General features: G+C 37.9%; 2 protein-coding genes across 4 annotated transcripts in view; one reads left to right on the plus strand and one right to left on the minus strand.

Moving 5' to 3' along the window:
- The first annotated feature begins 78 nt into the window (after nt 1–78).
- vwa2 (von Willebrand factor A domain containing 2) lies at nt 79–19,238 on the plus strand. Of its 2 annotated transcripts, XM_058793448.1 has the most exons (14): nt 79–170; nt 3,666–3,726; nt 6,640–6,714; nt 7,490–7,623; nt 9,738–9,847; nt 11,377–11,571; nt 12,552–12,685; nt 12,773–12,902; nt 13,437–13,492; nt 13,585–13,692; nt 15,064–15,642; nt 16,758–17,309; nt 17,408–17,530; nt 18,692–19,238. In XM_058793448.1, the coding sequence occupies exons 2-14, from the start codon at nt 3,675–3,677 to the stop codon at nt 18,829–18,831; spliced, it is 2,388 nt and encodes a 795-aa protein (XP_058649431.1). In that variant the 5' UTR covers nt 79–170; nt 3,666–3,674; the 3' UTR covers nt 18,832–19,238. The 2 variants fall into 2 exon arrangements, with proteins under 2 accessions (XP_058649431.1, XP_058649432.1); XM_058793449.1 differs by lacking the exon at nt 79–170 and having other exon boundaries at nt 3,689–3,726; nt 6,663–6,714.
- Nucleotides 19,239–19,360: 122 nt separating this feature from the next.
- The window catches only part of afap1l2 (actin filament associated protein 1-like 2), a 40,187-nt gene continuing 35,829 nt past the window's right edge, over nt 19,361–23,718 (minus strand). Inside the window, exons 15-19 of one of the 2 annotated variants that reach the window (XM_058793447.1) lie at nt 23,003–23,306; nt 22,680–22,850; nt 22,296–22,483; nt 21,773–21,928; nt 19,361–19,979 (exon numbers count right to left, since the gene is read on the minus strand). In XM_058793447.1, the coding sequence (XP_058649430.1) occupies nt 19,953–19,979; nt 21,773–21,928; nt 22,296–22,483; nt 22,680–22,850; nt 23,003–23,306 (846 nt within the window). In that variant the 3' untranslated portion in view covers nt 19,361–19,952. Of the gene's footprint in view, nt 19,980–21,772; nt 21,929–22,295; nt 22,484–22,679; nt 22,854–23,002; nt 23,307–23,718 lie in introns of both variants that reach the window. The other variant, XM_058793446.1, reaches the window with a different exon arrangement.

Genomic DNA, 23,718 nt, shown 5'->3' on the forward strand with positions numbered 1-23,718 from the left:
GGGTCTTGGCTTAATTAAAAAAAAAAAAAAAAGGAGTGAGTTGAACGAGGATGAAGTCAGTACGGAAGTAGCAGAGCAGAGCACCCTCTCCTGTTCACCACTGAGTAACAGCACTGGAGACTGACACTTCAGTACCTGCGGCGAGAACAGGACGGTCGTTTCATTGAGAGGTGAGGCGAGACGTTTACTCATGAACTATCAGTGTTTTTAATGTGTCCTGTTTGAAGATTTCTCTGAACTAAAGTTTGTCGTTATTCCGAAACTTGAAGCGCAAAATGGTAGGTGCAGCGGCGCAGGAAATCTAACCCTAATTCAAGAGTGTCTCGCGCATTATTACTGCGCGGTAGTTTAATGGATTGCGTCAATAGCTTTAAAGTTTTAATAACTGTCATTTAGTGCCTGAAATTAACGCAGCGAAAAATGTTCGCTTCATTTTCCCTGGATTAAATAAACCTCATTACTTAAAAACTTATTAGAAAAATATTTAGTCGTGTTGCTTGGGAACAAAGTTATGCTACAATAGAATTAATCAACTGTTTTATTTAAATATTTGTTGTAAAACTGGTTAAATACCTCAACTGTTTAAACAGAATACAAAACGAAAAGAGCAATGTGGATTTTATTAGACTAAATATTGATGCAAGACTTTAACTTCTGCATGAAAAAATGTGATATGCAAATTGTATCTAAATTACGCTTAATATTTAGCCAAGATATTAAAAGATTAGACATTCGAGGATAATGCAAATACACCAAATATCTGCAATACTCTGTATTGGCTAGTCATTGCACAGGTGAGTCGGATCGTTCTTTCGTTGATGAATTAATGCCAATGATGCTTCTAGCCTAAGCAGCAAATGCATTAAAACAATTTCTCATACCGTAGGCTACTAAGAGAGTAGTGTTGCTCAGGTCATTTGCTCCCTACTTGGGGATCAAGCAGCTGCATACACCTGTGTCTTGTCCATTAACAAGCATTGCCTTTTAAGCTCTGCAATGTCAGATAAATATATTTAGCATATTTAAAAATATCATACAAAAATATCATATAATTTAAAGTATGTAGTTTGTTACTTTAAATTATTTTAAATAGTTTTCAGTGTATTTCAGGAAGACATGACGATCAATTTTTTAGTTAAGGTTATTAGGTAAGGTAGGTCAGTTTTAAAATGGGGTCCAATGGCTGCATGGAGAGTGTGGAAAAGTTTAGAGAAAAAATGTAGAAATTGATTTAAATAAATACAAATTTACAAATTAAATGGAAAAAAAAATAAAATATATATATATATATACAGCTACCTTTTAAATTTTAAGATGGGGGTTGCTCACATAAGGATGATTGTATTTGGGGGGTCCATAGCATCTAAAAATAATTGAAAAGCTCTGAGTTAAGGCATCTCTGCTTAGGAGTTGTTAATAAAGTAGGAAATAATGAAAAGTGAAAGCTTAGAACAGTGAGGAATGTATGAAATTGGGAATAAAGAAGAATTAGGAGAGCAAAGCCAGCGCTCTTACTGGGTTCTTTTGGTCCTAGATGGCTCCACTTGTTACACAGACCGAGACGGGTTGTTAGGCAAGGTTATCGTATGGCAGGTCTGTGAGGTGCTCTAAGAGTCCAGATGATTATCAGCCTCAAAGAAGGTTCTTTTAAATGGCACCTGAACAAGTGCTGTCTGCTTCCTGCTGTTCATTCACAAGCAGGAAATGCACCTTATCAGGTTGAGATTTTATCAGATTCCCTTCGACAACTGTAGTCCAACTTTCTAAAGGCTCATAAAGAGTCCTGTGTGGCTAAATTGTCCAGAAGTATCTCTCTCAGTTTGCTGGATTTGATTCTTTACGGAACAGATTCTATCTTTTAGAATGTCAGGTGGCGTTCCTAAAGTTTCCTCTTTTGAGTGGTGCTCTGTGGGTATCTTTAGAAGTCCAACCGTGAATGAGACGATCAAAGAGTGACTTCACGGCTCAGAATTGCCTCAATACTCACTTCATTTCATTCCAAAACTGCTCTTAACACCTGGAACCTGACCAATCAGATACAACTGTGCACATTTTGCTTGTCTCTCAAATACATTTAAAGAAAAGATTCCACCGAATGCACACTATAGCATGAATAGACTTATACTATTATCTGCTTTTATCAACTACTAAGACTACATTCAGGAAGGTTAGTAAACTTGAAAAAGCCATGATGTGTGTTCGTAGGTGTCTTTAATTTGCGTTATGGATGTGTTTATGATTCCTTTGATTTCTGTAAAAATTGTACTCAACAGGTACGGAAGTCAAGGGCTTGATATGATTTTCACCAAGGCTGCATTATTGCATTAAAAAACAGCCATATTTGTGATTTAAAATAATTTTCTATTTAAGTATATTTTAAAATGTAATTGGTTAATGTGATGGCAAAGCTGAATTTTCAGTGGACATTCCTCCAGTCTTCAGTGTCACATGATACTAAAGAAATCATCCTAATATGCTGATTTGCTGTTCAAGAAACATTTCTTATTCCCATCTTATATTCTTATCATCAGTGTTTAAAAGAAGTTGTGCATTTATTTGAAATATAAATTTTTTGTAATTTTAGAAATGTCTTTACTGTCATTTAAGTCCATTTAATGCATCCTTTCTGAATAAAAATATTAAATTAGTTCTCTCCAAAAAATTGTACTGACCTCAAACGTTTGAACGTCATCCTGTGGCTAATGCATAATTCATTTGCAAATAAGTAGATAATTCTGGTAGTCGGAGCATGAGCCAGTTCTTTTTTCTTTTTGTTTAATAGTGTGGTTTTGGATGGTTGTCGGTTTCACTTTGATTGCAGAGCAGAACAAGTAGGCGTTGAGATTGAATCCAGTGACCCATAGCAGTGAATAATTCTCCTGTCTGGTGCTGCCAGTTGGCATTTGTCAACATGTTTAATTTAATAATAAAGTTTGGCTCTTAAAGATGTGAACTTTGACCTTGGCTCTGGGAATGTGGCACAGGAGGATTTTGTGACTGCAGAGAGACTTAATCTGAGATGAACAGTATCATGCTGTTTTCTCCACACATCACTGGGCTCTCCCTCCGCTTTTCTCAAAACACAGATGGGTAAATGATTAGTCTGATGTGACGACAGTTTGGCTGGCTTAGACTTCAGCTTGCCTGCTATCAGGAGGACAGCTAGGAACAATGTTTGGGGCCCTGTAATGCCTACTCATTAGGCTCAGTGGGCAGGCCACCCATAAAGAGTTTGTCATGAGTTCTTAAGTTGTAGTGATGGCCTTGACTTCTGTCAGTCATTTTAAAATGTGTAAGGGTGCACTTCATAGTCCACTGCTACCTGAGTCCCTCAACCATTAGTTGGTTGTGTTTGATCTCAAAATAGCCCTCAGACTGGCTCTTTCCCATCCTAAGTTCCTTTCTTGTCTGACCAGTGCCCCAGAGGGCCAATAAAAATTGCTGCCCCACTAACCTCAAGCCACCAACTCATGAGTGAAATTCCAAGAAATCTTTCTCTCCCAAAATTGTTTTCCCCAATAGTCTTACTCACAGCTGCTTTTCTCTTTGTTAGCATTCTCAAGCCTTATTTTTTGTATACTTGCTCAGTAGTTGGCCTCTTCAAAGACTTCCTGCAAGACTTTTTTCCTCCGTTTTAATTGATTCTTGTTTTGTTCACATTTCAGGGCTTAAAAATGTCCTCCAGTTGCCGGTTGCATCTCCTCCTTATGCTCCTGTTTGGTCAAGGTAAGAAGAAGTGACCGAGTACTTGCCATTCTGAAACACTTATATTTATTTATTTATTTTTTATATCTTTGCAAAGTACAGAGATTTGAATCATATCTTTCTTAATCTTTAATTGTGCAATTCTACTTTAGAAATGTCTTATGCTTATTGACTTGAGATATATGTAAGAATATAATAATAGAGGAAATACAGTGGTCTGTCGATAGGTTCAGCTTGATTGGTTTCTTCTGCATCAGTAGCCTTGCTGCTTAACATTCAAATACTCCACTAGTGCTTACTGTGGCAGTTGCAGCATGCTTCAGAAACCCTCCACCTTCCCCAGCTCCACCTGTATAGATCTGCTACAGAGTAATTTGATCTGTTATACATGGGGGTAATTTCATGTACTGCATGTTATATTAGCAGCAGCAGTATTTCTTACATGCTCACAGCAGCATGTCTGTGGATATAGTGGCAGTAGCAACAGCAGCGTAACAGATCTGTTCTGCCACGACTAAACACGTTAACATTGCCATGTATATTTCCATTCTAAACTCTCTGGGAGTTGTAATGCCCGAAATAATTAATTATAGCCCTCAACTAGGAAATTTAGCCAGATGTTTGTTACTCAACAAGCACATTAACTTCTACAGCATTTGCCCTGTGAGGAATAGGTTTTATCAGACTAATTGATGTGAAGGTGTTGTAATATGTTTCTGTTTATAATATTTATTTTTACATTATTATATTTTGTTGGCTGTCCTGTTGAGGCCTCTAAACTCTTCTGTGACTGTGTATATTTTGTTGGAATGTGGAGTTTCTGAATTGAGATATCTACCCGTGTGTTCCTCAAGAATTTTCCCATTACGTTCCTGGACATAGGCCATAAATCTGAGGAGGGATTTAGTCCTTCAGTCCGCTTAAATCAGGCGATAAAATGTCTCCTGGTTCCACAGTGCAGCCTGTCAGAGAGGATCACCGTAGGGTTTGAGGGGAGATTCACCGTGACCTAGTACAAGTTGGCTTGTCCAGAGCCATATATCACTGATGCTAGTCATCTATCGTGCGAAAAAATCCTAGACATCCCCTTTCCAGAGTTACCAGTCCTTTTCTTTTCTTGAATTTTTTTTCAATTTCCTAATTTTATTTATTTGTTTTTGATGTCTAATGTCCTTTAGAAATAGTTAATGAAATAGAATTATCTTTGAAAAAAAATGTATTTTCTTATTTTCTGGAATTCTTGTGAGAATAGCAGTGACTCATGATCCAGATCTGTATTCACCTCTATCGTCAGTGGAATTAATCCATTAACATTTTGTGGCCTCATAAATTTTCCCTGACACCCCCAACCCCTCATCCCCCCATGGGGTCCTGCAGGTTTCTTAGGCCGAGGCCTGTTACCATGGCAAGGCGCTGAGAGCGGCCCTTCTCATGATGCCATGAGTGTTAGGAGACAATAGCACATGATTAAAGTATGTGATTCCCTAGCGCACTCCACTCTGCAGGAGCATTACGCAGGGACTTTACTCTCGTCTCTGCCCTGGGCTGTTCACATGGCCCCTGCTTCTCAATCAGTGATTGTATGCATGAGAGAGCACGTCGCTCTGAACCCTGCTCACTCAAGTGGCAAACACGGGCCAGGACAGCCTGACCGTTCTCTTCACGTCCAGTGGGCGTTACTGGAATGCCAATCATTCTGAATTAGTCCCCTCTGAAGGATGCTTAGTGAGATTCATGCGGAGCTGTGTCTTAGGGCCAGAGGTCAGCTCAGTTATCTAGGAGTTGTGCTTAAATGACTCATTTGTGTAAGCTGTTGTTGACTTTGACAGTGCCTGAGGGAGTACCTGGGTCAGTAACACCAAAAACATGTCCAGGTCACATTTCACCTGAAAATGGTTTTAGGACCATTCAGTTTTGTGTGTGTGTGTGTGTGTGTGTGTGTGTGTTGTATTGTAATGCATTATTTTCATGAAATTTGACCATATTTTTTATTATTGTTATTATTTGTTTGTTTGTTTATTAAGTGTGATTCTCATAACAGTAAAACTGTTACAGTTAACTTTTTAAAAATATTAATAAAATAAACACAAATAATCATAGGCAGTATAAGAAATACTATTATGATTTATAGATACTAATAATGAGATATATATATATATATATATATATATATATATTTATTTATTTATTTTTTGTTACAGCAATGACAATTTTTTTTTAATTTATTTTATTATTTTTGCATTGACAGTACAAGGATTAGGGTTGGTGCTTAATGGTTTTAACCTTAAAATAACCTTAATGATCCTAAAAATTTGTTTATATTTGTGACCCTGGGATGGAAATCTGAGGGTGCAAAAAAATCAAAATATTGAGAAAATCGCCTTTAAAGTTGTCCAAATGAAGTTCTTAGCAATGCATATTACTAATCAAAAGTGAAGTTTTGATATATTTATGGTTAGAAATTTACAAAATATCTTCATGGAACATGATCTTTACTTAATATCCTAATGATTTTTGGCATAAAAGAAAAATTGATCATTTTGACCCATACAATGTATTTTTGGCTATTGCTACAAATATACCCCAGCGACTTAAGACTGGTTTTGTGGTCCAGGGTCACATTTACATTTTTGTTTGTGTGTGTGCACTTCCAATGAGAGAACCAAAATTTCATTGTACAGCTATGCATTGACAATAAAGGTATTCTATTCTGTTCTTTTCTGTTCTATTCTATTCTAAATAGGCTGTTTTTAACCTTTTTTAAAATGTGTCTATTTTTGCTTTAGATTTTTGGCCAGGTTTATAAACTTTAATATTTTATAAACTTTAAAAAACATTTTTAAAATGATATATATAATAAATATATATATTTAAAATATAAGTTTTCTATCTACTAACTACTATCTACTAACGACAGTATCTCTCTCTTTATAGTTTGGTCCATTTCCTCTGTGCAGGAAATGCAGACGGATCTTGAAACCATTATGAAGATAAATGCTGCTGGAGAAAGTGAGTGTTGATTTTTTTTTTTTTTTCTCAGTCAGAAAATCAAATCAAATATTTACAAAGCAGCTCTGTATTGTAGATGGACAACACTGAAAGTATTTCTAGAATTGAAGAATTCATGTCTGTATAAAGAACCACTGATCTACTGCCAGTGTGTTTCCATATAAATGTGTGAGACAGTAACCTGTGTTTACTTGTAAAGAGAGGGTTTAGTTTCATGTTGAATGTCTGAGGGTATGACTCTGCAGAGACACAGAAAGCCTGTGAGAGTTTGTGTGTTTCCTTACCTATAATTTAGGGACAAAATTGCCCCCAGACGTTGTCTTCTAGGAATTATATTTAGTGTTACATAACAACAATAGAAGTCTATGTTGTGTTCTCATATGCACAACTAAAAGTGTGCATGTGCTGTTACAGACAGCGGCATGCCGTCTCTGTCTAATCACCTTCTTTATGACAGGCGGCGGGTTCTGACATGACAGCTACATGGATTATAATTTAGCCAGCTGACTAGCACAAACTTGCTGTAATGTGTTTGTGAGTATTTATCTCTGCTAGAACATGCCACAGGCGACCTTTGAGCTGCTTAAGTGTGTCAAATATAGGCCAGTGTTTATGTGAATATGTTGCTGTTTTGGACTGCCATTGTGTTGTCTCATGTGCTCATGTGCCATCAGCCTTGACTTTCATGGACTAATACTATACATTAGTGACCATTCGGTAGCTAATGATTGAGTTCAGATGGGTAAGCTTTGTGTTTTCTCCTGTGTGTGGTCAGTGATGCAGTGCTCTGCAGCGATGGATATTCTCTTTGTGATGGATAGCTCTTACAGCGTTGGAAAAGGAGGATTTGAACGGTCCCGCCACTACCTTTTGAAGCTGTGTGAGGCTCTCGATGTCAGCACAGACAAGGTCAGATTGCACAAACTCAGTTTAAAGGAAATGATTACTTTTATATACAGTTATTAACTTACCCTTGTGTAGTTTTAATTGACTATGCTATTATGCAATTATCTTGCTTTTTATAGTGATCAGGCTCTAACAAGAATAAGACACCAAAAAGCACTTATATTCTACAAACCCGATTCCAAAAAAGTTGGGACACTGTACAAATTGTGAATAAAAACAGAATGCAATGATGTGGAAGTTTCAAATTTCGATATCTTATTCAGAATACAACATAGATGACATATCAAATGTTTAAACTGAGAAAATGTATCATTTTAAGGGAAAAATAAGTTGATTTTAAATTTCATGGCATCAACACATCTCAAAAAAGTTGGGACAAGGCCATGTTTACCACTGTGTGGCATCCCCTCTTCTTTTTATAACAGTCTGCAAACGTCTGGGGACTGAGGAGACAAGTTGCTCAAGTTTAGGAATAGGAATGTTGTCCCATTCTTGTCTAATACAGGCTTCTAGTTGCTCAACTGTCTTAGGTCTTCTTTGTCGCATCTTCCTCTTTATGATGCGCCAAATGTTTTCTATGGGTGAAAGATCTGGACTGCAGGCTGGCCATTTCAGTACCCGGATCCTTCTTCTACGCAGCCATGATGTTGTAATTGATGCAGTATGTGGTCTGGCATTGTCATGTTGGAAAATGCAAGGTCTTCCCTGAAAGAGACGACGTCTGGATGGGAGCATATGTTGTTCTAGAACTTGGATATACCTTTCAGCATTGATGGTGCCTTTCCAGATGTGTAAGCTGCCCATGCCACATGCACTCATGCAACCCCATACCATCAGAGATGCAGGCTTCTGAACTGAGCGCTGATAACAACTTGGGTTGTCCTTGTCCTCTTTAGTCCGGATGACATGGCGTCCCAGTTTTCCAAAAAGAACTTCAAATTTTGATTCGTCTGACCACAGAACAGTTTTCCACTTTGCCACAGTCCATTTTAAATGAGCCTTGGCCCGGAGAAAACGCCTGCGCTTCTGGATCATGTTTAGATATGGCTTCTTTTTTGACCTATAGAGTTTTAGCCTGCAACGGCGAATGGCACGGTGGATTGTGTTCACCGACAATGTTTTCTGGAAGTATTCCTGAGCCCATGTTGTGATTTCCATTACAGTAGCATTCCTGTATGTGATGCAGTGCCGTCTAAGGGCCCGAAGATCACAGGCATCCAGTATGGTTTTCCGGCCTTGACCCTTACGCACAGAGATTGTTCCAGATTCTCTGAATCTTTCGATGATATTATGCACTGTAGATGATGATAACTTCAAACTCTTTGCAATTTTTCTCTGAGAAACTCCTTTCTGATATTGTTCTACTATTTTTCGCCGCAGCATTGAGGGAATTGGTGATCCTCTTCTCATCTTGACTTCTGAGAGACACTGCCACTCTGAGAGGCTCTTTTTATACCCAATCATGTTGCCAATTGACCTAATAAGTTGCAAATTGGTCCTTCAGCTGTTCCTTATATGTACATTTAACTTTTCCGGCCTCTTATTGCTACCTGTCCCAACTTTTTTGGAATGTGTAGCTCTCATGAAATCCAAAATGAGCCAATATTTGGCATGACATTTCAAAATGTCTCACTTTCAACATTTGATATGTTATCTATATTCTATTGTGAATAAAATAAAAAAAGTTTATGAGATTTGTAAATCGGGTTTGTATTTTTATTGCCATTTTTAAAAATATAATGTATTAACATTAATGAACACACAAGTCATATAAATTATCTTTTTTGATCTTTTCTTTTTCTTTCTTTTTTTTAAAGTATGTTTTGGAAAATGACAGCCATTGGTCTCTACCAAAAATAGCATACAAGATTGGAACGACATGAGGGTGAACCAACCTTAAAAAAAATTCACTAAGAAAAACAAATAAGTACAAAGAAATACAAGTAACACATGAAATTGTGAAGTATTATTAAGACTAGTAGTTCAGAATAGTATGTTCTTGTGAAACACTGTATTCCTTTAAATTTTGTATGGCTTATCTTCAACTTCTGGTATCATTATGTTCAGTCCTCTTCCTGTTTAAACTGTGTTTGAACTGCTTTCTCTGTTTTGGGCAGGTGAGAGTTGGCGTGATTCAGTTTGGTTCCACACCCAAGCTGGAAATCAGTCTAGACTCTTACAAGAGCAAAGCGGAGCTGAAGAAAAAGATGAAGAAAATCCACTATAGGTACAGAGATTAGTGTTATTGTATGTCTTTTAGGCCTTAGCACTTCCTGTGGAGGATGAGAAATACCTCACTCTATTTTATATCTTGGAGATTTTGTCAACACAGGCATGAGGGACTTGTGTTTACATTACACTCTCAACATGTGTGTGCAAGTGTGTCTGAGTGCGCTGCGCCATGATAGACGGCTTGATGAGGTTGAATTAATGGTTTTTGTGGTGAAGGGTGTGCAAGGATCTGTAATGACTAGTAGCTGAATTACACTCTGAGCGCACAGCTGGCCTGAACCTCATCACCCAGTCAGGACATACCACATCTCCCTCGACAGGCTGTGAAATTACCGTTTCAGATTCCCACTCTATGAAAATATCACCACTTGTCTGTCTAGCGGAACAACTGTGAGTGAAGATGATGGAGAGAAGCCCAGCTGTGCACATGTCTGCATCTCAACTGTATCCCTGTAGGATATAAGAGATGATGTATTTCAGCACAGGATATAGGAGTATTGTCAGTAGGTGACAGTGAAAAATGTAGCTGTTGTTCACTAGTCACTCGTGAAACTGTATTTTGTACATGCATACATACATAAAAAATGAATAAATATTCAGTTTATGTGACCTTAATCTCATTTCTGCAATGAGAAAAAAATAATAAATTATATATAATATTAAAAATGTTATTGTATCAGTTGTGTTTTACTTTTATGCTTATTCAAAAAACAACACAAAAGGTGAATTACATCAGTAATCAGAATTACTATTAAAATATTGAAAATATTGTGTATATGTAAAAAATATATACATATATTTAATAAAAAATAAATGAATACATTTTATTTTAGCTGTAATTATTTTGGAAAATTATGCAAAATACAGTTTCATGACTGTTTAGTTTCTTATATTTATATAAGATTCTGTATATTATATATTTAGGGAAAATGCTTTTCATTTTGCATTTTTATCTACTGTCTATTACAGATGCTTTAATTACAAAATAATATTGTCAGTATAACAGTTTACAACAATTTCTGATCTTCTGTATAAAGGAATTCACATGGTCAGTGACACAAATTTTCTTGTTTAAATGGTGACCTTGAAATAGTGCTTTGATTTACGTTTTCCACAAATCCTAAAACCATCAAATCCTTCATTACTGGCTTTAAATTTAAATTAATGCTGTAACTGGTTTATGTTTCATCATGAGGGGTGCATTAAGGACACAGTGCAGTGAAGGGAACTAAAGGCTTCTGTGTTATCCTAAGACTTCTGAGGGGCCGCTCTAGTTAAATTAATAAGAGATCAGTACAGTGCAGAGATCAGATTCATTGTGCAGTATTGACTGTGGTGCTTTGGGTATCTGATTTACTGTTCTCCACAGTAGAGGTGTGACAAGCCACAAAGCTCAGTAATAAAAACTGGAACATCATTTCACAGTGATATGTGGCAGTAGTTCATTTTGATATTCTAGGCTCTCAGTTTTATGTCTTAAAAATGCTATGTATAAAATAAGTGTGTTTTTTTTCTCTCGCTCAGAGGTGGAAGCACACACACAGGTCTGGCTCTGAAGTTTGTTCTGAGGAAGGGGTTTTCCGGCGGACGCAATTCCACAGTGCCACGCGTCGTCGTCCTCTTATCTGACGGAAAGTCCCAGGGGGCAGTGCAGCTGGCTGCCTCGGAGCTCAAGCTGTCTGGAGTGACTCTGTTTGCCGTGGGGATCCGTTACCCCAGGTAACACAAAACATTTACAGTCACATCAATAACGAAATAAAACCCTCACATCTCTAACTCCATGCTTCACAAATTCTTTTCAAGAACATGTCCGGATTATGTTTTGCTTAAAGGAAATCTAAGATATTTTTTTGACAATATTTTCATGACAATTAAGCATTTTCTCACCACATATTCACTACTGTAGTGCAAAAAACTGCACTATAGTATCTCATTTTCATTTCTGTAATTTGAAAAATAATATGTATATTATTTTTAATTCATTAATTGTAATTTAATTGTGTTTAATTGTGGTGTTCTGAAGCATTTTGCAGGGATAGATGCTTTCATATTGTGAATGTTTTCAGCTCTATTAGTCAGTGAACCCATTTGCTGACAGCTCTCAGACACAGTAGTGTCTCACTGACAGGTGTGTTATCGTACACTGAAAGGCTGCTGACAGCCTGGATGTGTATTGTTGCTGTTGGTTATCCTGCAGATAGCATAATTCCTGTGTTTTCTCTTTACTTTGAGGCTTTATGGCAGCTTCCCAACAGGTGCAGGAGGAAGAGGGGATCTTAGTGGATAAACTCACCTTAATAGCCATATCTAACAGCTGGGAATGTTATCAGTGGAGTGTTTGAATTACTGTGACGTTTAGATGAATGAAACCCCTCAGAGTTCTTGCAGCACCATATGCTCTGACATCTCGAAATTTATCGGCAAAATTTTACCGCACCATATGTCCTGTAATATAAATCCGGAATTGACTATGTGACTTACACAAGTGTTCAAAAGTTTGAGGTCTTAAGCAGCACAACTGTTTTCAACAATAAGAAATGTTTGAGCATCAATTCAGCACAAATTCAGCTGTCGTCACAAGAATAAATTACATTTTGACAAATAATTAAATTGAAAACAGTTATTTAAAATTGTAAAAAAAAAAAACTTTTCACAATGCATATTAGCTGCTAAATCATGCCTTGTCTTTCTCTCCTAAGATGGGAAGAGCTCCGTGAATTGGCGAGCAGCCCTTCGGACACTCATGTGTTCTTCGCGGAGCACTTCAGTGATGCTGTAAACGGATTATTCACCACCCTCACCACCTCATCTGTCTGCACTGCCGTTCCTTCAGGTAAAAAAACTCACCTGTGACTCAATCAACAGCACCATTTGGGTTTATTAACAGCAAGTAACATTTCCTGCACTGTGAAATTTGCAGGGTGTAAAGTGGAGTCTTACCCGTGTGTTCAGAAAACCCTGGAGACAGTCAAAGAGCTTCAGGGAAACTTCATGTGCTGGAAGGGGTCCAAGGGATACTCAACATACACATCCCTCTGCCCTCATTACAGGTAAATGGACCAAAACACAATGGTCTTGAGATGCTTTTGGTCTAATTGAAGTATACTATGTATACTAAGAAAATGCACATTCTGACTCCACACACCAGCATGGATCATTAGTCACAGAGATGCCTCAGGCCTGAGCTTATGTTTGTATTATATCACATTATGGGTTTTTGTTCTTTTGAAGTGTCCCAGGCTCATATTTAAGTTTCATGGCCTGAGGTGAAACTTAAAGGAGATCATTAACAGAATCATATGGCGTGAAACTGGTTTCATGTTGTTTTACAATACATATGACAAAAAACAAGTAAATTAAAAATAAATTATTATTGTTATTGTTATTCATTTTGATGTTTCATGGCCTGAGGTAAAAAAAAGTTCATTAACAGAAATGTGATTTCACAAAAGTGGTTTCACATTGTCTTTCAGAAACTTGGTCCCGCTTTATATTAGGTGGTAAAAGTGTTTTGCAATACAATATGACCATTATAAGTACATTGTACTTAAATTTGTGGATTGAAACTGGTTTTCGCATTACAGGTATAACAAAGTTTACAGGCAACACCCTATTGTCTGTCACAGAACTATATGTCCAGGTAAGACCAAACAATTGGAATATTGAATAATGAATATTTGATTCCATAAACATTAGAATTTGATTAACATTAATGATCTCATCTCTCTTCAGACCCCTGTGACTCTCAGCCCTGTCAGAACGGTGGGACGTGTATATCTGAGGGACTGGATAAGCACCGCTGTGAGTGTCCTGCGGGCTATGGCAGTGACCCCAATTGTGGTGAGTTCACATTCATGTGCTTCTCTTCCCACACTCGTCAGCATCTAATGAGCTGTTCCAGTCTCACATTCACTGTGAGATGCGTGTGTTTTGTTTTGGTGGGTTTGGTTGGATTGTATCTGTGTGTGTGGGTGGGAGTTAACATAAACAGCTAATGGTCTCACGTTACAGTGGGGGTCAGCTTTCGGGCTGGGTCATAGCTGACATGGCTACACCTCAGAGGCCTTATGTCCCTCAGATGAAAGGGACACTCTAATTATGAGCTAATACCACTCTGTTCTCATCTCCAAATGTCCTTCAAGTCAGAAACCTGGTAAACGTGTTGCCTCGTGGAGTGAAATGCAAACATCAAATTAATTTCTTTAAAAAAACTAAACTTTGGTATGATCGATATACATATTGTACAATACTGCCAAAGCATCAACGCACAACGAAAAAGCTGTTACTAAAAAGACATTAATGAAATAATATTTTTTATTATTTTTATATGCATATTTATTATTTTTTATGCCAAAACATCAATACACACCACACAATCAGTGACTAAAAAAGAAAAGATTAATTATAAATATTAATTAAAAAAGTTATTAAAATGATTCTACTACTAATTATTATTACATTTTTCTTTATTATTGCTATTGTGTTACAAATTATGAATAAAAATAATATATTAGAGCCCTTTTTTTTGCCTGGCAGCATAACATTGTCCCCGTTGCAACATATACTGACCAAGAACTGTAAAGTGACCAACCACATATATTTTTTAATGTTCTGTATATGTTATATTTATGGCAGGATAAGTCTAACAGTGATGATAGTAATAACAGTGCAACCGCAGTCTCCAAAAACAATCATACAAAATCAAACTACCTTAAAATTAGCATAAAATTTGTGTAGACTTGTTTCTGACCACACAAACGTATTTGTAAGATGGGGGAAGTTTCCTAAATGAGATTCAGAGATAGAAGCCGTCATCAGTCCCCATGAATTCCATTGTAACACTGATATAGAATCCTCCGGCCAATCAGAACGTGATGACACGCATAACCTCCTTCTGTCAGTCAGTGTGAATTACATCACAGGCAGGGGTTAGATCAGATGACCTCACTTAACCACAGAGTGAAAGATGGATCTTTTTGTTTGTTTATGCTGTTCGTAAATGCATTTTTGCATGTGATAATGGATAGAGTAGCATAGAGCCCCTCTGCCCTTCTCTTTTAGCAATGTTGTGTCTCACATGATCCTAACTAAACTCTACAATAAACATGAGATAATGCAGAAGTGGTATGTTAAGCATGTTCTTTAGATCTGAGAATGGAATCCAAATGTATGTCAATCAGAGCGGCTCTTAACCATATCCTCTTTTTCCAGCTCCCATTCTGAGTTTTGACTGCTCCGTGGATGTGCTCTTCCTGGTCGAGGGCTCCTCTGCACTTACTCTGGAGGGTTTCTTGCGCTTCAAGTCCTTCCTGAAGCGTTTCATGCAGGCTGTACTGAGTTCGGACACCCCTGTGAAGATGGGGTTGGCCCAATATGGAAGTGACGTGAAGATAGAAGCCAAAATCGGGGAGCACAGAGACCCGGCAAAGCTGATCCAGGCTGTTGAGGGCATGCAGTATCGGGGTGGGCTGGCCAAGGCTGGAAATGCCCTTCGCTACATCACTCGCCACGGTTTCCAGAGCGCGCCCGTGTTTGCTGACGTTCAGGACGACCTGCCACGCGTGGTAGTGCTGCTCACAGGAACGCCGTCTGTGGACCCTGTGGTGGAGCCAGCGAAGTACGCACGGGACAGAGAGATCTTCATCATCGGTGTAGCGCCAGACTGGATGAGGGCTGAAATAAACAACATCACGGCGAACCCACAGCGCACCATCACATACCAGTCACCTGACAGATTGAGCGCAAAGATCCCAGAGCTAAGAGCCAAAATTTGCAGTGTCGACAACCAGGGTAGAGATCTAAACAGTTCTTCACTTTAACCACTGTAAAGTCCTCAAAAATGCTTATCTGTGATTGTTGTTCCTCAAGGAATAGTTGACCCAGAATATTATGATTTAGTCACTTTGGTGTCAGTCTATATTTTCTTTCTTAAGTGGAAAAAAATGAAATGTTTAGCAGAATGTACAAGCTACAAGAATGTACAAGTTTTCCATCCAATTTAAGCGATAAGTGCCAAAAAGGACAAAAAGCACGATAAAAGTAGTTTGTACAACTAGTATTAATCTACAAACGTACTGACAAAAATGTACATACAAAGATTTACATGAAGATGAAAATGTGAACCATTGCATTAAGTCATTGATCTTATACAAAACTTACCTCTGACAAAAACGAAGAGACAAAATTACCCCAATACACTAAATTAATGCTCTTACAGAGGTTTTTGTATAAGAAAAAATTAATGTTTTAAATAATTCAGTCATAATCAGTAATGTCTGGGACTGACCTGCTTACGCTGCCTGAACGTGAAGTTTCTTGAGGAAATGCAAAGATTTTGTGAGTGAACTCAAAGTTTCTCAGGGGAAAGCAAAACTTGTTTAAAAATTGTATTAATATTGATAGTAATTGTGAGTGAAGGCAAAGTTTTGAGAGGGAATGCAAATGTTTTGTGATTGAATGCGAAGTTACTAAGATTAAAATTTAGTAAGTTTAAGTTACTAGTGAAAAGTAACTGTGAGCAAAGGCAAAAGTTTTACAATGGAATGCAAAGGTTTCTTGGGGAAACAAAACAACTTTTGTGGGTAAAAAAAATCATCTCAGACTTTTTTTTATTATTATGTCCCTTTAGGAGCAGTGCACAACATGCATGTAAACTTAATATTACAACTTGCATCTGCACAAGATGCAAATTCTTAAGGGAGCTTGAAGGTATGCATTAATCAGGATGTGTAAATCATGTTCTGAATACACTCTTAGCATAACAATGCACTAAAATATGACAATGAATATTTAAAGCAGGGTTTCCCAAACAGATCATTAAAAAAAGATTTTGGAGATAAGCTATTCCTTTTTGTTTTTGTTATGATTTTTAACTGTTATACTAAAGCTCTTTTTGTCTTTGCTAGGCTGTCTGGGTCAAGCTTTGGACCTTGTTTTTGTGTTGGATGCATCCAGTGGTGTAGGAAAGGAAAATTTCGTCCACCTTCAAGACTTTGTTCGGAGCACCTCAGTGCAGTTTGACATCAATCGCGATGTGGCTCAGGTGGGACTGGTGGTTTATGGGAGGCGGCCTGTCACGGTCTTTGACTTGGACAAGTACGACTCTGGCTCCACTGTGCTGAAGGCAGTGGGAGATGCTGCTTTTCTGGGTGGGAAGGCCTCTACAGGTTCAGCCCTGCTCCATGTGCTCTCCCAAAGCCTCACGGTGGGGAAAGGAGCACGGCCTGGAGTCAACAAGGCCGTGGTGGTTCTGACTGATGGGACAAGTGCGGAAGATGCAGCTGTGCCTGCCCAGAAGATCCGGGATAGCGGAGTGTCAGTGTTTGTGATCGGCATCGGGAACATACAGCAGGAGGTTCTCTTCCGCATCGCCGGCTCTGAGGATCACATGATCTCTGTACCTTCATATGATGACCTGAAATACTCTGAGGATGTGCTGGTACAGATGGTGTGTGCAGGTAATGAGCTGAATGATATTCGTCTTTGAAAGCATTTTTCATCTCTGATGTATTTATATTCTTGTGTTGCTCTTTGTAACTTGATCCTCTTTCTACAGACGTGAAGAAACCTGTTAACCTGTGCAATCCAAACCCCTGTATGAATGATGGCATCTGTGTGCTGCTCAACGGCAGCTACCGCTGTGATTGCAATGGTTGGAAGGGTCCACACTGCGAAACACGTCAGTACCAGTAACTACTATTTAGTTTTTGGACAATAGTGGGTAGTTGATAAATATAGGAGTTTTCATTCAAGCTTTTTGCATTTTTAGGTTACTTTAGGTTACAGATGAGACAGTGCTCCAACACACAATGTGGTTCAGTTCAGTTCCTGGTCCTTTCCCATCCCGTCCCCTCTCTGTCTCTAACTTCACTTCCTGTCCACTCTAACTACTTTGTTATCTAAATAAAGGCAAAAAAGGGGCAAAAATGTATAAATATTCCAAGATATCTCACAATTTAATCTTGAGATTTATTTTAAGTATTTAGTTTTTCTTATTTAAAGTATATACACTACCCTTAAGTGAGTGTTTTTTATTTAAAGAAATTAATACTTTTGTTCATCAGAAGTGACAGTAAAGATATAGTTTCGTTACAGATGAGTTCTCTTTCAAATAAATGCTGTTCTTTTGAACTTTCCATTCATCAAAGAATTTAAACAAATGAGTATGTTTCATCAAAATATTAAGCAGCACAACTGTTTTCAACATTGATAATAATAATAAATGTTTCTTGAGCACCAAATCAGCATATTAGAATGATTTCTGAAAGATCATGTGAAACTTTAGATTGGAGCAAAAATGGCTGCTGAAAAGTTATTTATAAAGTGTAATAATATTTCATAATATTACTGTTTGACTGTAATTTTTATTAAATCAGTGCAGCTTTGGTGAGCATAATCCCAAATCCAATCCTTTACCAATCCAAAATTTTTAAATGGTGGTTTATACATTTTATTTCCATGCTTTATAAAATAAAAATAAATAAATACATACCAAATGATCAAGATGTATTATCTGAAAACAAGTATTATTTTTCTCTAATTTTAGTCGTTTTATTGTTGTTTTAAGGTTAGATTGGTTTAGATATTTTTGTTTTATAATAATACTAAAATACCGATTAAGAAACTGATTGATTGCAGTGTAAATCCTGATTATTTAAACCATCTTATGAACATGATGTAACATGGCTTCACACATCTGCTTATGTCAGTGCTCAATATGATTTGTGTGTTTTCTATGCCTGCCGGATGGGTCATAATTTTGGTGTTTTCAGAATGGACAAGGGGTTGGCAGGGTGTGTTTAAGTGTTTTGATTGATGTATTTGTGAACTTGTTTTTCAGGAAGCAGAGAGCAGCCATCCAGAGGAGATCTTCCTAAACCTTCAGGCCTGAGGCACCGTCAGCACAAGAGTGAAAAAGAGCTGCTGCAACACTATAAGCAGCACCGCAGGAGACACGCATCCCCAGCATATCACAGATAAAGAAGAAAAACACACATAGACAGAGACACAGCTCAGCGATGTGAGTTAGAAATCATTCTAAATTCACATCGACTTAAGATGCTGATGAACACGCAGGTGACGCTTCAAACGGGATGTGTATCTATTTCATGAATTTTGTAAATGCTATTAGTGACTTAAATGAGATTTTTTTTAATTTTTATTTGAGGTCAATCTTAAGGGGTTTGATGCTGTTTGTATAGTTTAATCAGCGCTGAAAACCCTTTATGAACATATATTCTGTCTGAGATTTGGACCTGCTTGTCATGTTGAAAACTCCTTGTAACATAAAGCCTCATGTTAGAGGCTTACGTTTTTGAGCATATTTATTTTGTATTAACTACAGTGGGATGTTTGTCTATTGTAAAGCTATTAAATATTTTCCAGAACTTTTGAGCCTAACTCAAATACTTTATAGTGTTGTTTTGGTGCCACCTCCTGGAGAAAATGCAGTTTTCTTCCATTTCAAAGCAGGATGCCTCAACTATTGGTTTTGCATAAACATGAACTGTTGTCAGTACAAACTTTTATTTGAATAAAAAGTGCATGTTTCAGCTAGCATACAGTAACAAACCAAAAACACTGAACGGATATGTAATATATATTCACATCTTGGTTACCAGCATACATGAACCAAGCTATAATGTACCAGACGTACCAAATGGCTGATTTAAGATTTTTTTTAATCTAAATGTTTCAATCTAAAAATAGTGGTTCTCGAAGCTCGCCTAACTGTTTTTGGTTTCTTCTCAAGCTTGTGAAACATCCATACCACTGGAAGAGTTATTTCAGTTATTCCCTTCCTTTCTATTACATAAAATTGACTTGAATAGATTTAAAATCTATTGCCGTCCAGTGGCGTTATTTGGCAGGGAACAGAAAATATTGTCTTGGATCAGCTGCCTGCACGTACCCAGTACCATCTCAGCCTCAGCCTCTGAATGCAGAGAAGCAGGGACGAGTGGAAGGTGATGTTTCAGAGGGGCGGAGCCTGCAGGTCATTGGACACACCCTCTCTCTCTCCCTCCCTGCATGAAGCATTTGCCTAAGCAGTCCTTTGAGCTTTGGCTAAAAAGTCCATTTGTGCGCTCTGTTCCCTTCCACTAGGTTGTGGATTTTTTCTCCCATTCCTGCAAAGAGAGAATGACATAACACAGGAATATATTGTAAAAAATGACTGAATACACTTGTGGTGGTAATGGTTTCAGATAGTAATACCATTAGGCCTTTGCATAACCATATTCATATTAGGGTTGTTCCGATTCCGATACTAGTATCGGAAATTCCACCGATACCACAAAAAATTCTGGCATCGGTATCGGCGAGTACTTGAACCCATGTACCGATCCGATACAATTTTTAAACAAGACTTATGCCCGCTAACTTTGCTTAACGCTGCAAATCGGAAATCAATTCTTCTTCGCTGCTCAGAATGCAAACACAGGAAGTTGTGCACAAGCAACCACTATTTAGAGCAGTGAAGAATAAATACAAACGTGGTAGCGCATAGCCAGTAAATCACTTGCATATGCAACTAAATCTTCACCCTGGGCGACTAAATAGTGTATAATATTAGCCACTGGCTAATAAATGCTCAGATTATACTCGCCAGTGTGTTGAGTTGGAGGCTATGTATAAGTTTAGCACAGATATATTTTCACTCGCTGAACACTCTGACCAAGCGCTTCAGAGTTTCACTCTCCGTCAAGCGATCTGGGCCATTTATCAGTTCAACTGAATGAATGCGCAGCGCACCTGTATTTGACGTACCGTAAGCTCTAGTGTGAAGTGCACGACTCGCCGTCGCTTTGCTTTTTTCCTCACACGCAAAAAGAGAGAGAGAGAGAGTCTTGCATGTAGCGCGTCAATTCTGCTTGGTATGTAAACGATATTCTTTGTTGTATTTTCCTGTCAGAATAACGGAGTTCCTTTGGAATTCTTGAGCTTTTAAGAACTGCCGGTTCTCCGGTAGTAGGCGGAGCTAATGCGCAAGCGATAATCTCATTGGCTGGCGCTCACCAATAATCGTCCCTGTTTTGATTTCAGCAAATCAGTTCAAGCGAACGCAGACAACGTGATTAATATTCATGAATCCAGCAGCTCGTTAATCCTTAGTGCGTTTTATATTGTTCTTAGTAGGATTCATAGTATGATTATTATCTTATCAGTATTATTGATAGTTTCCCCCCCATTTTTTAGAGAAACACTCAATTACCAAAAAAGCACCACCACCAGTTCAGTTAAAATGACTGTATTCATGGTTACCAAGTTTTAATTCTAATTGCTAAAGTTATATCATTAAATAATACTTGATTATCATAATACATTTATAATGCTTGACTGACTGATGTTAAGAGTGTACTTTTAGATATTTAAATAGATGTGCCATTTTCCAAACATTATATATTATATTTTTTTGTTTACTCGCCAGACTATCTATCTATCTATCTATCTATGGTGAAGCACACCATAAAATAATTGTATCAATTCATACAGGGCTAGTAGTACATACAGCTGTATAACCAGATACACACCCAGGTATCAGATCAGTACTCGGTATCGGCCGATACCCTGAGCCTAGGTATCGGAATCGGTATCGGGAAGGGAAAAAGGGTATCGGAACATCTCTAATTCATATGCATACCCATTGTTACATATCCACTACTGTTCAACTGTTTAGGGGAAATTAAGAATTCTCTGCAAGAATGCGTTCATTTTATCAACCTTTAAATGGTAGTGTATATATTGCTATTCACATGGTACTTTACATCAAAGAATGCAATGGAATTACCACGGTGCATGTCCAAAAATCATGTTAATTAGTACTTTTCCGTGCATAGTTGCTTTGATTGAGAAATGTATTAAATGTTACCAAAAAGCTAAGCTCTCTGTTAGGACTATGGTTGCATAAGCGGACTCTGACCTTGGCCTTCTGCAGAACGTTTCCTTTGCTGGATGCCATGATGGACAGGGGTCTGTTCTTCAGCGCTGTGGCGGAGTTGACAGGTGAATCTCCATTGTTGGTGGTGCTGGTGGTGGGTGGATTTGGAGCAGGGCTGGATACAGGTGCCATCTTGGGCTAGAATACACAACAGTATAATCAGCTGGACATGTATCGCTCAACAAAAAAAAGTCTAATTATTAAAAACACAGTGCAATTTTGTTCTTAACTGTACTGAATATTTCCACCTAGTATGCTTATGTCAAATAAGGAGATCCTTTGGTTTTGCAACAGATTATACACTACTATTCAGAAGTTTGAGTAGGTACGTTTTTTATTTCTCTTGAAACATGTATCTTATGCTCACCAAGGCTGCCTTTGTTTGATCAAAAACACAACACAGTGAACATTGTAAAATATTATTACAATTCAAAATAACTGTTTCTGATTTGATATATTTTAAATGATATATTTTAAAATTCTGATTTGCTGTCGTCATACTAACCGTTGAAGTTTCCAGTAGACTGCTATCTACCGTGGTGCCCAGTGTAAAGGGTCCAGCTTCCACTTTTCTCAAATTCTCCTTCACCTCCATCAGGCTAAGCTCCACCTCCACTCGCCGACGCTCCGCCTCACGACACGTCTCCTCCATCAGCTTCAGACGAGCCTCCAGAGAGGCCTGCTGAGTAGGGTCTATATGAGCCATAATCAAAAGCATTTATTAACATTTTACATTTAGAGTGACATTTGTGGTGTTATGGTATGTCAGAACTAACAAGTAATATCTAAAAACAATTGCAACTTGAAAATAGAAAGAAGACACCATCAAAACTACTGCTTTTAACACATGGGCATTTCCAAACATGACCAATAGGTGGCGCTGCAGTACCTTGGCAGGCGCTCAGCTCCTCTTTCACCTCTCGTCTGTCTTTCCTCAGTGTGGCCAGAGTGTTTTTAACCTCCTCCCTCTCTCGCTCAAGCTGGTCTCTCTCGTCGGTGTAACGCCGCACGTCGGCTTCCGTCCTGTTCTTCCCTAATTTCACCTCAACCGACCCCGGGCCTGCTAAAGAGGAGGGAATGTGTAGGAGCTTTGAGTCATGACCTACATTCACATACTGAAGGCATGCTCACTTGAGTGCATGGCTGGGAAAAGCACAGCAGGGTAAATAAATAAAGGTTTTGTAGGTCTGTTTTACAATTGACAGCCCTCACCTGCTGGAGAGAACTTGAGTTTATCAAGAAATCTATCTGTGCTGGCAGCTCTTCCTCTGGAAGTGGGCGGACTCTGGGGCGTCTGTGCAGATGTATGGGGTAGGGTCTGGGTTTGGGTTTGGGTTTGGGATGGCACTGAGGTGGGAGAGGCCTTCTTTTGGTTTTCCTGACTGAGGAAACTGATTTTTTGAGTCTGGATGTTTAGATTGGGGGCTGGAGAGGGGTCTGTGTCCACTCTAGGAGCAACAGGTGGAGGATCGAGATTCTCTGTGCTGCTCGGTAATGAGGTTTCACTTGTTTCATTCTGTTTTAGAAAAGAATAGTATAGAAGGTTTTAAACATTTGTATTAAAACATTTGTATATTTACACTGTTGTTCCAAAGTCTGGGATCAGTAAGACTTTTAATATTTTTTAAAAAGGTTTCTTATGCTCATCAAGGCTGCATCTATTTGAAAAAAAAAAAAACTGTAATTTTGTGAAATATTATTGCAATTTATAGTAACAGTTTTCTATTTTAATGTACTTTAAAATATAATTTATTCCTGTGAAGCGAAGCAGAATTTTGGAAACACATTTTTGGGACCTTTGATACTTTTTTCAGGATTCTTTGATAAATAAAAAGTTAAAAAGAACAGTGTTTATTCAAAATAGAAATTTTGTGTTACAATATACACTATACTATTCCAAGGTTTGTGATCAGTAAAATTCTTTCTTT

This window comes from Onychostoma macrolepis, chromosome 12 (genome assembly GCF_012432095.1).
Source record: "Onychostoma macrolepis isolate SWU-2019 chromosome 12, ASM1243209v1, whole genome shotgun sequence".
Taxonomy (NCBI): domain Eukaryota; kingdom Metazoa; phylum Chordata; class Actinopteri; order Cypriniformes; family Cyprinidae; genus Onychostoma; species Onychostoma macrolepis.